The sequence below is a fragment of the Lagopus muta genome, chromosome Z (assembly GCF_023343835.1).
Source record: "Lagopus muta isolate bLagMut1 chromosome Z, bLagMut1 primary, whole genome shotgun sequence".
Taxonomy (NCBI): Eukaryota; Metazoa; Chordata; class Aves; order Galliformes; family Phasianidae; genus Lagopus; species Lagopus muta.
Window position 1 is genome coordinate 46,432,051 of NC_064472.1, and position 13,733 is coordinate 46,445,783.

Here is a 13,733-nt window from a genome sequence, read left to right on the forward strand (position 1 = left end):
TGGTAGCATTAGATAAATACTGTTATCTGTTCAGCACTTCATTGTCAAAGTAACTTCACACATGGCTTAGTGACCCAGAAATTGAGTAGAAGCATAAAATAATGATAGCCACAAAGAAGACAAAATTGCTTTAATTTTTATTTGTTAATGATTGAATACTAATACTAAAATTTACCTACTGCTAGAACATCTTTCTAGATGAACCAAAAGACACAGCATGAAAAAAAATTCTTTCTTCTCACATCCTCGTCTCCTCCAGTGGCCTGTTCATGAAATCTTGGATTGCCTGGTGTAGGGGTAACCATTTATTAATTGAAGCCTTCAGAGCTGTAATCCATCTAAAAGAAAGACCAACAACTATATATACTTGGGTGTAATGAATGCATTTCAACACCCTTTAGAATATTCTGTGAATGGTGTTTGTTCAAATGTGTTACTGCGTATACTGCATGGAGAAGGGTAGAACGGGGAGGAGTTGACTGTACAGCTATCTATCTTAAGTCCAGTTTCCATCATACCCAATAGCTTTGTCCTCTGTTCATTAAATTAGAATCCAAATCCTGCAATTAGAAGGTTTACACAATCAGAACTCCCACAGACAGTCATGGAATTTGACTGAATTGCTATGAAAGGATTCACCTTCGGAACATGATTTCGTAGGTTAATTTTCATTTTTACTACTAATGATCATTGTTGGAAGTAAACCACCCTTGGGAATGTTGGCAATGAGGAAGATATACATTCTGCTAGCTTAGGCTCCTCTAATGAGAAAGTACCATAGGTTTTCTGTTCAGTGTAATAACGCTCTGTGAAAGGTACCATATCCTGATTCCCTTCTGAAACTCTGCAATCCATAATTGCTGCAGTTCCAGCACTGACAGTAACAGAATTGATGACTCACATGGTCCAACATGTTGTGCTACAGTGTGACTAAAGCTAGAATTGAAAGGAAGTCTAGAGAAACAAGTGAAAACAGAACGAAAAGCTGTCACCAGATCTTCCCCAAGCTATAGTGTTTCCAATTTTCTTAACTCTGGCAAATAAAATAGAAACAAGAATCTTGGTTTACCTTTTGTTTTCATTTACATTTTCGGCACATAAGTAGAAAGTTTTAAATTCTTCAGATGGAGGTTTGAGTTCAATTACTGATCTCTTGGATCCCAGAGACTGTTCACTCACAATATATCCCTGAAGGTAGAGGCCACCTTGATGGAAAAAAATTAGTATGCATCATGTATATTGAATATACTATTTAGAAAATGATTTCTTGCTAGCTGCATAGTGAAATTTTTTGAAAAAACAATTTCCATGTGACTTGTGTTGAGCTTTTCCACAGTTATGCAGAATTTTCATACAGAATATGAAAAATACAAAATATCAGTTTTCTTCTGAAAATTAATATGAACAGAGCTCCTTACTTGCTCTTTCTACAGGATTTCAGATTTCTTTTTCCTTTTCCTTTCAGCTAATTAGTGCAGAACTCAGTGGGAGTTCTACCAGCTCAGCTTTCATTGCTGCCTCTTCTAGTGCATCAGGAAAGAACTACACTTCTTTGGATGAAAAGCAGTGTACAGGAGGTAAACATTTTTACTGTTACAGATTGAATTTTCCTTCAGGCTCCCAGGTGTTTTGGCACAAATGTGTCTGTCCAGTTACTGGAACTTTCTACTCTATTGCATTATGAAAGGTCACTCTGACTTGACAGATAAAGGGAATACAAAGGCATAATAAGCTGTGAATAGTAAGTGTGAATATGATTACACAAAGTGTAGGATTAGTTCAGTGATAAAAAAAACCTAATATGATGAATAGACATACTCGAAACTATACTAAAATTAAACCATATCAAAAGGTAGATCTGAAAAGAAGTATGGATTTGATATTTGAGAATAGATTTGTGCTGTGGTTACTTTCTTGTACTAAACTCTTGTCTTGAAAACTTTATGAACAACCAAGATTCAGGGGTTCATTTTCAGTCAATTAATCCTGGTGGCTGCTTCAAGTTAAACTTGCAAATTTTGTTTTATCTATCTGGTGTGTTCTTTTGTTTTTGTTTTTCCTTAAAAACTAATGGGATATGAATTTGAAAATTAAAAAAAAAAAAAAAATGCTGGAACCAGCATTCGCTCTTCTTACTTGACATGCTGCCATCAGTAATTGGAACTCCATTGCAGGCCACACCAATTAGCTCTAAAGAAAGGAATTACACAGCATTTGCTCTTCATAATATTTTAGTTTCATTTGCTCTTTTGTTTTTACAGGGTCACTATAATGCCATAAATACAAAATACTGCATTTTTTTTTCCTTTCCGCTAATTCATTGCTTAACTTTGGGCAAGTCTTAGGTTCAGTTTACTGTGGAACTCAGTGGCCATTTCACACAGGCCTTTTACAAGGTGAAAAAAGCTTTCTCTCTCAATCTGAAAGCTGGCTAGTAAGCAAAAGTATAACATTTCCTTTCTGATTCTTCTGGCTGCCAGTTTCCTTAGGATAAGGAATCAACCCTTCTTCCTTAAGCTCCTCTTTTTTTTTTTTTTCTTTTTTTTCTTTTTTTTTTTTTTTAATACAAAGTCCCAGGAAGTTGTCCTGAGTGCCTGAAATTCAGCTTCCCTACCTTGAAGTCATTTGTGATGGGTGCCTGGAAACGCCACCTTGCAGCCTTCATGAAGTGGCCACTTTCCTGTTTTGTTACAAGGAGAACTGCTACACAGCATCATGGATTTTTTAGCTTAGATGAAAGCACCTGGCCAGACCCTGCAGAACTCACCTCTGCTGCACTAAGGGAGTTTGGCCTGCTGCTGTTCTGCCTTTGCCAAGGCTGTATGAAAGCCCAGTAATGGTGGAGAAACCAACTAGAGTTTATGATGTCCCTCCCTTTTAGGCTGTTTATCACAGAGTAGTCTGACAGCTTTCAACAGACTTTCAGCCACCAATGGCAAGGAATCAAGCCTCTAGGAAGTGCTTTAGGAAGGTGATGTCTCTTGCTGATATGTTCTTCTGAACATCTTTATCAGCTGTGTTCCAGAAACAAAACTGCAGACCACTGGACATTTAAAAAATAGTAATAATAATATGGGGAGAATGAGGAGTATATTTTATGAAAAGAAATTGAGTTTATTCTTTGTATGTTCACCTTCACAGAACACTGAGAATTTGCCAGTAAAAGAATTTCATTAGTGGTCAAAGTTCTATTTGGAAACTGCAATTAATTGTTTAATTAATAACTGTTTGCAATCCCTCAGCCAGCTCTACCTTGGGCAGGTGTGGAGCGGAGAGTGGCATAGAAGTACAAGCAGCCATCCTTCAGAATGCAATAGTGTTGAATCCAGGCATCTTTGCTTCTGTCCAGCTGGTGGAGGAGCCCCAGGCACTCTGGGTTTTTGATGGCTAAGGGTGGCAATGCAGTATTATGCAGCGTGACATCTACCCACACGTGGTTCTGCAAGGTAAGCATGAAATGAGCAGTTATGTTAAGAAATTAAAGATGGCCTGCTGGTACGAAATGACACTGACTCTAGTCATGTGCAGACTTTGGTTGTGAAAACAGTTTGTGAGGTCAATTTGGAAACGCAATTGAAAAACTTGTATTTGATGTAAAAAAAAAAAAAAAAGGTCAACTTGTACAATCATAACTTGCATTTTCTGCAACTCTTTTGTTTTCAAAATAGATTTTTGTCAGTAGAAACAGATTGTGTGGTTTAAACTGACAATTCAGCACCATACCATTGTTCATTCACTCCTTCCCCTCACAGTGGGATGGGGGGCAGAATTAGTGGGTTGAGAAAAAACTATTTACTAAGAGAAAAGGAAGTGGAAAAAAAGTAGTATTAGTAGTTAGTAGACATAGAAAACCATTTTTATTTATAAGTACATACAAAACAAGTGATGCATAAGCAATTACTTACCACTTACCAAAAATGCCCAGCCTGTTCCCGAGCAGCAACTGTCCACCTGGCCAACTCCTCTGTTTTTCAAGCTCTCCCTTTAACCAGTGTGGGTCAGCTGTCCTAGTTCTGTCCCTTCCCAACTCCTTGTGCCTATACAGTTCCCCTCACTGGCAGAACAGTATGAGAAGCTGAGAAACTGAAATGTCCTTGGGTCTGTACAGAACTGCTCAACAACTGTGTTGACAATCACTGTGTTGTCAACATTGTTCTTTCCCAAAAGCCAAAACATAGCATCATACTAGACACTATGAAGGAAAAATCAACTCTGTCCCAGCTGAAACCAAGACAGATGAATACTTCAAAACCAAAAGGAAAACATTTTTTTCTACTGGTGTAATTTCTGGACTTCATCAGTCTTTATTTCACTTAGTAAGGCAAGACAAAATTCACTTTCTAACCTGTGTGTTACAGAGGAAGTGTGGTGATGTCCTCTCCTCTCCTCTCCTCTCCTCTCCTCTCCTCTCCTCTCCTCTCCTCTCCTCTCCTCTCCTCTCCTCTCCTCTCCTCTCCTCTCCTCTCCTCTCCTCTCCTCTCCTCTCCTCTCCTCTCCTCTCCTCTCCTCTCCCCTCCTCTCCCCTCCCCTCCCCTCCCCTCCCCTCCCCTCCCCTCCCCTCCCCTCCCCTCCCCTCCCTTCCTTCTTTCTCTCTCTTGTCCTCCTTGGCAAGTCAATGAAGGAAAAAAAGACCTAACAAAAAATAGATAACTGTGTTTTGTTATGAGCAGGAAATCTGCTGGTACCTATTGCAGCACAGTGTATAATATGGCTTCAGAAGTACTAAGTGTATGCATAAAATAGTTACACCTGTAGATTCATTAGGAGGACTTTATATCATTGATGTTATGATTCTTATTACAATTCAGTGGATGTTCTAAAAAGTAATAAATAGTAGCAAAAAAAAAAACAAAACAAAAAAACCTTAAAAAAACCTCTATTCAACTGAATGAAAAGTCTATTTTGAGAGAAGGAACTAGTTGGATATATAGCATTCACTGAAGTAGAAATTAGGCCATGAAAGCAACATAGTAAATCAAATATTTCTTTCAGAAAGCGATGTTGTTTCCTGAAACACAAAACTGAAAAGATATACTGATGAAAAACACAGTAGCACAGAAAGGAGCCAACTGACTGTGTTATTCATGGGGGAATGCATGAATATTTTTATGAATATCAAGTTTGATTCTCTTTTTCTCACAAATTATTTTTACTTGTTACACTGAAGAATGACATTTGTTGCATTTTCTTTAGTATATGCGTACTCTTCTCCTCACTTTTGGGTGAAGCCATGTATTGTTTCTGTTGGGTTGGGTACATTGTGTTGTGAACATTTTAATGGCATGATTTATTTCTGCTGTTTAAATTCTTTAGATCCTTTGTATTCTTTTAAGAAGCACTACTGGGTAGAATATACTTAGACACAAATTTGTATCTCAACTAGAAAATGAAGTCAAAAGAAATGCATCTTTGATTGATTTTATTTTAGAGACACAAGGATTAAAGATAAAGGCTTCCTTTCACTGTCTGGAAACCAACCACTATAACATACTGCTGAAAGGTCACGCCTATGCCTTAGGTTAAGAGGAAAAATGAAATAAATATTTTAAAATACTTTTATTTCTTCACTGTGTTAAGGCAGTTTAGCATTTGTAACATCACTTATTGTGTTGAAGACTTTATTTCATTTGAAAAAAAAAAAAAAAAAAAAAAAAAAAGAGGCTTTGGTATTTATCCTAGGTTTCAGCCTCAGTTTCTTTTTGCTAAAAATCCAAATTGGTTCAGTAGCTACACTCACTTAAAAGTGATTTTACAAATCAACAGCACATTTTTATAAAAAGGGTGGAATCAAGGAGCCAGGAAAGGAGAAGCTTTAACTCCTATGCTTTTAACACTGGAATTACCAGAACTGGCTTTGCAGCTCCCGATCTGGGGCCAGTCAGGGATTATTTGTACTAAATTATATCGGACAGCACAAGATTTCCCTTTTGCAGCTCAAGATCACTTATAGCTGTTTCTCCCAGCCGCAGAAGCCAGCATTGAGCAGAGCTAAAGAGATGGAGAGATAAATTCAAATCCATCAGCTATCTCATCTCTCTTCATCTCTTAAAATACAGAAAAGTCAAAAATACAGCAACTCTCTTTCTAATAGTCTGTTGGAAGTGACAGTAGATAGTCTCAAAAAACTAGCAATCAAGGCAGGCTTACAGAGAATATCTAAGAAGATAAAGCCCTTCTCTCCTTTTATTCTAAATAGTATTACATTGGGCAGAACATGCCATAGTGAGAGTCTTCTCAACTGTGCTCATTCTTCTTCCTATCTTCCCACTAGTCTCATTTTACGTTATATTTCTGTATGAGCTTAAAACTGCTGATATCTGGAGAAGGAACATTTTGATTCATAGCACCATATGGCAGCAAAACATATTTGCTGAAACAAAATAATGTGTGTATATGGCTTTCAGACTGGAGCTGATTCACAACTCAGCTGCCTTGAACAAATGTTTGCAGCTTCCATGTTGTCACCTGCACTGGGCCATGCACAAAGTATCTATGGTCTCTCAGTCTTCTGCACAATATACTATAATGTACTTCTCACATAAATAAAGCATTACCTGATGGACAGGATGTACTGCTTTTTCCATAGCCTCCAGCCACCTATAAAATGACCAATAATGAGAATATCTTAGTTTTGTAGAGCAGAATAAGTGTGCAACACCACCTCTTTTAATTCTTGCTGCTATAGGCAGCTTTCGAAGGGATGTGCAATTTTCAGGATGCATTCAGGGCTTCAGTATAGAACACAAGTCTAAATAAATACTTCTAACTTGCAGAAAGATTATTTTCAGCTTGCTGTACAACACCATAATAAATTAGAGTAATACTTACTATAGGATGAAGCTAAACATTTTGTACATAATTCACCGTGTCAAGCTAAATGCTCACTCTTCTGTTGACTTATAAGGTAGATAATGAACTTGTAGAAAATGTGAAACATCCTGAAACTGGAGATTACCAAATAAAGCATGAAGTTTTTTGGCAATGTTATTATTTTTGTGCCATGAATGGTATAAAATAGAAAGTGAAAAATACTGCAATATGACAGCAGTGGATATCTAAAATACTAAGATACTATAAAAACATGGTTGGAGAAGTCAACATTAGAAAATGCCATCCTACTTCATAGCTTTAGTTTTCAAATATTGCACACTAAAACAAAAAGGGGAAAAAGGATTAGGTTTCACTATATTTTCAAACTAAGGCCTAAAAGTAATTACTTTTTAGTCTTCTGAGTGATTTAGTCTCTTTGTCTGCTATAGTATTTGGGAAATGCAGAAACAACATTTTTGGATTCTGAAAAAAGCCCAAACTCATTAACTCATTACATCTTGTCTCATCCAACATGTTTTCATGGCATATTTAGAATTTAAAATGAAAACATAATGATGTGACAGAATGACAGAAAGGGAAATGGAAGAGGGGATTGTGTTTGTGACTTGCACTGTCCTTGTTGGACAGAGGAGAGATCAGTGGTGAGAAATGAACAATAAGAAAGTTTACATCCACAGGAAGATTTAAGTTTCCATTTGCAATGGTGGAGAAGGTATGAGAATATGTGTAACTTTTTTTTTCTGGAGATAGCTCAAATCATGGGAATTCAGGGAGATCTTGAGGAGAACATGAATGTTGAAAACTTGTAGAAAAAACTACCTTCTCATAATAACAAAAAGGTAAATTCTGAAAATGAAAAGTATCCTTGAAAATTATGCAAATAAAAACCAGAAAAGCAGAAACACCGATCTTCCTATAAATATCTTCTTTTTTTTCCTTTTTTTTCCCTATTGATCAAGGAAAGTCTTGTAAACATTCTCCAAAAGTCCAGTTGTTCTCTCTTCAAATCAGAATAACAAAACTGACTCTGTAAAATGAAAGATCGCTTACCTCTTCATTTCTTGGTTAGAAGTCGCACAGAAGTAGAAAATCCTGTTTCCACTTTGAGGTATGCACTTAAAAACAAAGGGTTTACCCAGACTCGTGTCAACACCAATTTCTGCTCCTTCCAACTTTGTTACTTCCAAGGGTCTGCACTTCCCTTCATCCTGTAATCCAAGAGAAGAAAATGCTGTGCCAAAGTTCAAAGTAGAGACGGAATCAACTCAGGGAACATTCAAAGGTGTAGAAGTTTGTGACAGGCTTTTTTGCCTTTCAAGCTATCCCAATCATCATTTGCTTTAATAATCAGTAGCCTCTGTTTGTTTATTTATTTATTTATGCTTTATCAGTTCTCATATCTGTACAGAAACCTCATTAGCTGTAAATATTCCAACTTTTGAGCATGGATATTTCAAATGTACTGAACTGTTTAGGAACATCATAGAGTCATCATCATAGAATCCTAGAATGCCTTGGATTGGAAGTGACCTCACAGATCATCAGTTTCCAACCACCCTCCACAGGCAGGATTGACAGCCCCTAGCTCAAGTATTAGATCACATTGATCAGGGCGCTATGCAAGCTGGCCTTAAACACCTCAAAGGATGGTGAACCATGACCTCTCTGGGCAATCTGTTTCAGCACCTCATCACTCAGTAAAAAACTTTCCCCAACATCCAGTCTAAATCTCCTCTCCTTTAGTTTAGGACCATTCCCTCTTGTATTATCACTATCTACTTGTGTGAAAAGTTGATTTCTCTCATGTTCATATGCTCCCTTTAAAAATTGGAAGACACAATGATGTCTCCCCACAGCTTTCTCTTTTTCTGGCTGACAAAGTCCAGTTCCTTCAACCTCCTTCACAGGAGAGGTGTTCCAGTTCTTGGATCATCTTCATGGCCCTCCTCCAGACCTTCTCTAAAAGCTCCACCTTTATCTTGTGCTGGGGGCCCCACACTTGGATGCAGTACTCCAGATAGGCCTCATGAGGCCAGAATAGAGGGGGATAGTCAATCACCCCTCTCACCCTGTTGGGTCCCAGGATGCCATTAGTCTGGACTATTGAAAACCTGGAAAACATGAGGCTATTCACAAAAAAGTGCTACTTGCAGTTTGGGTTTATACTGAAAACCTCACTTATATATACAAACAGAAGGAACAAAGACTTACATTCAGAAAATGTTATTTTAAAAGTCTGGATTTCAGTTCCTTTGTAAATTTGCCCTAAATATAGAACTACAGAATCATAGAACCACCAAGCTTGGAAAAGACCTCCAAGATCATCCAGTCCAGTTTTCCACCTATCACCATTATTTCCCACTAAACCATGTCCCTAAGTACAACATCTAAAAGTTTCTTTAACGCTTCCAGGGACAGTGACTCTACTGCCTCCCTGGGCAGCCAGTTCCAGCATTTGAACTCTCTCTTGGAGAAGACGTATTTCCTAATGTCCAATCTGAATCTCACCTGGCACAACTTGAGGCCATTCCTTCTAGTCCTACTGACAGCTACATCAAAGAAGAGGGTGAACCCCACATCAACAAAACCTCACTTTAGGTAGTTGTAGAGAGCTATAAGATCTCCCCTGAGCTTCCTCTTCTCCAGACTGAACAATCCCAGCCTCTCCTCATAAGACCTGTGCTTCAGACCCCTCACCAGCTTTACTGCCCTTCTCTAGACACACTCTAAGGCCTCAATGTCTTTCTTGTAGTGAGGGGCCAAAACTGAGCACAGTACTTGAGATGAGGCCTCAACAGTGCTGATTACATAGAGATGGCCACTTCCCTGCTCCTGGTGGCAACACTATTTCTGATACAATCCAGAATGCCATTTGCCTTCTTGGCCTCCTGGGCTGTGGTGGTCTGTTTCCTCTACACAGTCTTCCAGTCACTCTACCCCAAGTCTGCAGCATTGCTTAGAGTTGCCATGGCAAAGGTGCAGGACCAAGTATTTGGCCTTGCTGAACTTCATCCCACTGGCCTCAGCCTATCAATCCAGCCTGTCCAGATTGCTCTGAAGGGCCTTCCTACTGCAGCCAGATCCACACTTTCTCCCTGGTTGCTGTCTGCAAACTCACTGAGGGTGCACTCAATATCCTTATCCAGGTGATCAATAAGGGTATTGCACAGGACAGGCCTCAATACCGTACCCTGGGGAGTACCACTCGTGACCAATTGATAGCTGGATTTTACTCCACTCACCACCACTCTCTGGACCTGGCCATACAGCCAGTTTCTTCTCCAGGAAACTGCTGGAAACAGTGTCGAAAACTTTGCTGAAGTCTAGGCAGACTATGTCAACAGATTTTCCCTCATCCACCAGGTGGTCACTTGATCATAGAAGGAGATCAGTTTGGTCAAGCAGTACCTGCCTTTCATGAACTAGCTGGGCCTGATCCCCTGGTTCTCCTGCCCATGCCATGTGATCTCCCTCAAGATCATCTGCTCCGTAACGTTACCTGGCACCAAAGTGAGTTTATATCAGTATATTCATAACCATTCATAACCATTTCAGACAACTTTCATTGGAAAACTTGTCAGAATATTTTGTACAGTATTGTTGTGGATTGATTCAGAGCTCTTAGAGACCGAAGATTATTCCTAGTCCTTTCTGTGGTTAATTACAAGAAGCCCTTTAGCTCCTTAATGCAAGTGGGTAGGTAAAACAGTTTGTTCTCCCACTCTCCCAACATAACTCTCATCAAGTACATCGTAACTAAAGGCAGAGGTGCACACATTTGGACAGTGAATTCTGGCTGTGTTTTAAACAATATTCTTAACCTGCTTGATTTCCACAGCCATGACTACTGCTCTTACAGTCACATTTAGTTACTAGTGTTAGGACATACGAAGACTAGTAGAGCTCTTCCTAGAAAACACAGATGGATTCTAAACCTATGCAAATCAACTGTTCATTTGGAATAAATTTAATGCTGTCCATAGGAGCTGAATAACAAATGCACCATCTAATCTTTTTTATTAGCTTCAAAATAAACATGCATATATTTCCAAAAAAACACACAAGTCAGCCACCTATTAGATTTTTACATGCTTATTTGTATTTTCATTGGTAAATGTAATTATTCCTTTGTTCTTAAAATATTCTGTAGGAACAAAATAACCCCTAGTACTGAAAAACTGTAAATAAACTCTCATGGACATATTTCTTAGATTCTTCTGCTTTCTTCCTTTTTTTCTTTTTTAAAATGAAAAGCTAAAGTTAATACAATAGATGAAGATGATCCAGAAAGTCATCAGTGCTGTGTGACCTACTTCTCTTACAATATCTTCACACACAAAATCACACTGCAAAGACAGCATAAGCAAAATACATACTCAGGCTCCAAATCTCACTTCTAGTGCAGAGAATAATACATGCTAGGGCAATGAAGCATTACTCATCAGTATCCTTTCCATCTTCTTTTTCTGCTGACTGTCCTAGCTTGTGGCCAGAAGGCAAAGGTATTGTAGATGCTGAAAAGGCTGTGTAAATGCTGTAATTACACATCCCTAGAAACTACTTTTCTAAATACTTTCTACGCTGTCTAGAATTAATACAACTAGATCCTGTCATATCAAGAATGATTAATGCCCACTATTTTCCAAAGTAACCATCTGGAAAAAAATTAAGAAGGATCTGAAACATTCATTGCAAAGAGGACAAAATGTCCTTAGTTGACTGAAAGGCAAACTCTCACCTCTAATTCGGAAATGCCAGAAGTAAAGGGCATTTCTTTTCACTACTGTGTCTTTCATGAACTATATGTTGTGCATTCCTATGGCAACACTCCCATTGTTACAAGAAGTGCCAGAGCTATACAGCTGAAAAAACATCATAAAAGTTATTTGGTATTACTGTGACTGTAATGTAACCTACTAATGATGCTACCTCTTAGGAACTTAATATAAGTACAAGAAGCTTTCAGAATTGCTGGTATTTGCTGTAAAGATTTGAAATAAACTAGCTCAAATTGTAGCTACTACAACACTGTTTTGCACTTAAGAAAACAGATTTTTTGTTCTCTCAAGGTTGCTATGAGCTATTTCATAGATACTTGGCAGTTCACAAGACCTGACATGGATGGAGTCATTTGGGTATAGGGCAGAAAGCAAATGCTATGTTGATAAATACTAGTCTAAGAGTAACAGAAACACCTGAACTAACTCTTCCCTTGCAGCTAGTATTTCTTCAGGAGGTCTGAGTTTAAGGGTTTTTTTTTCCTGAAAAAAAAAAAAAAATTAATATACATGAGGCTGAACTAAAGGAGACATAATATGAAAATAGACATCTCCTTACTTTAAAGTATGAAAAGGTCATAAAGGAGTATGTAGATTGAGATGTGTGGGAGGGTGGTCACAGATTTAGTGTAAATACTTCCAGAAAGTAAATGACATTCATAGCATTTGCCAGATAATTCACTGCAATTGAAGGATTTTGTTAGAGCAGAGTCATATTTACTATTCTAGTTAAGCTGCTTTGTCTAATAGAAAGGGAAAACTGAAAAGATATGGAGACTTCATGCTATTTGCAGTGAAATAAATAAAAATCAACAGGAATAACTAGGAAAAAGATTAAAATTAAGCTTAATGGTACTGCAAGTGCTAGTAAAATAGAATAGAAATAATTGTACAGAAAACAAGAGCAAGTCCTAAAAAAAAATATAACAAATTTAAAATATAAACTTAAAATGAACGCTGTCAGAAAGCAGAAATGGAAGATTGGATAGCCCAGGAGATTGTCAGTGGAATATGCAAGGCAGTCACTCTCAGCTCACTGGCTCAAACTGGACAGTAATGACTTGAGAATTCTTTTAGTGTCTGAACATCTTTTCTTAAAGATGACGTATCTGCCAATGAGATGGGAAAATGACCTATTCTCCTTTTGCTTATTTTCCATTTGCCCAACTTTCTTCATCAAAGCTGACATGGTTACAACCCTCCCTGGCACTCAGGCTTACAGTCTGAGGTGACTATTATTTTCTGTTTTTCCCTGCCCAGCCTCTTCTTTACTCACAGTATTGCTTACTTAGCAGTGTCTCTAAAATCTTGGCCTCCCTATCTCTTTTTCCTAATCAGTATTCTTTAAGGTAGGCTTATTTTTCCAGATATTTGTTAAATTACTGCTAGAGTCTGTCTGCGTTTCTTCTTTGAGCTGAGCACATGGGATAAACTAAAGTAGAGGAATAGGCCAGCACACACCAAGGAACAGAGATCTCTGGACTCCAGATCTGCATGTGTGGTTTTTCTTTTTCTTAAATAGAGCTTAATTATCTTGTTTCTCATTTTGTTTTGCTTTAAGCCTTTCATATCCACATTAGAGAGAGTAGCAGCATACTGAGAAGCAAGACAATAGAGGAAAAAATATGCAAATGTTCCTCTGATTTGAAGGACTTAATTATTGTACACCTAACTACACTGACTGTCAGATGGCAGTCAATGTGGTGGGCTTGTTATGTGATTAATCTTCAAATTTCTTTTGCTGAGTTCTAGTCATTTACTGCAATTCATTGCACAATAGGTAATTAAGAGTTTTCAGGACCAAGTCATAGGAAGAACATAGGAAGACTGGGTTATAGTTTTGAATAATTTGAATCAAGTCAAATAATATATCTGATTATGACTCTTTGTCTGGGGTACAGTATGCAATCTGTTAGTACTCCAAAATTAACTTATATCATCATATCAGCCAGAAATATTTAAAAGTTATCAATAGAAAGAATATTGCAGAAGTAGTGGAAACATTGGAGTCAGCATCTAAATTGAAAAATATATCCTGGAGCCATGGGAGTCATGGAAATGACAGAGAAGAAATCAGTTTGTATACCAGCTCTAAATTACGTGACAGCTCCCAGACTGTGATGA

General features: G+C 37.9%; 1 protein-coding gene across 1 annotated transcript in view; it reads right to left on the reverse strand.

Annotated features, from left to right (window-relative positions):
• Window positions 1-222: 222 nt before the first annotated feature.
• LOC125686925 (uncharacterized) overlaps window positions 223-13,733 on the reverse strand; it is a 44,495-nt gene continuing 30,984 nt past the window's right edge. Inside the window, exons 9-13 of the mRNA XM_048931523.1 lie at window positions 7,882-8,039; window positions 6,555-6,597; window positions 3,253-3,439; window positions 1,070-1,205; window positions 223-338 (exon numbers count right to left, since the gene is read on the reverse strand). Coding sequence (XP_048787480.1) covers window positions 239-338; window positions 1,070-1,205; window positions 3,253-3,439; window positions 6,555-6,597; window positions 7,882-8,039 — 624 coding nt within the window. The 3' untranslated portion in view covers window positions 223-238. The remainder of the gene's footprint in view (window positions 339-1,069; window positions 1,206-3,252; window positions 3,440-6,554; window positions 6,598-7,881; window positions 8,040-13,733) is intronic.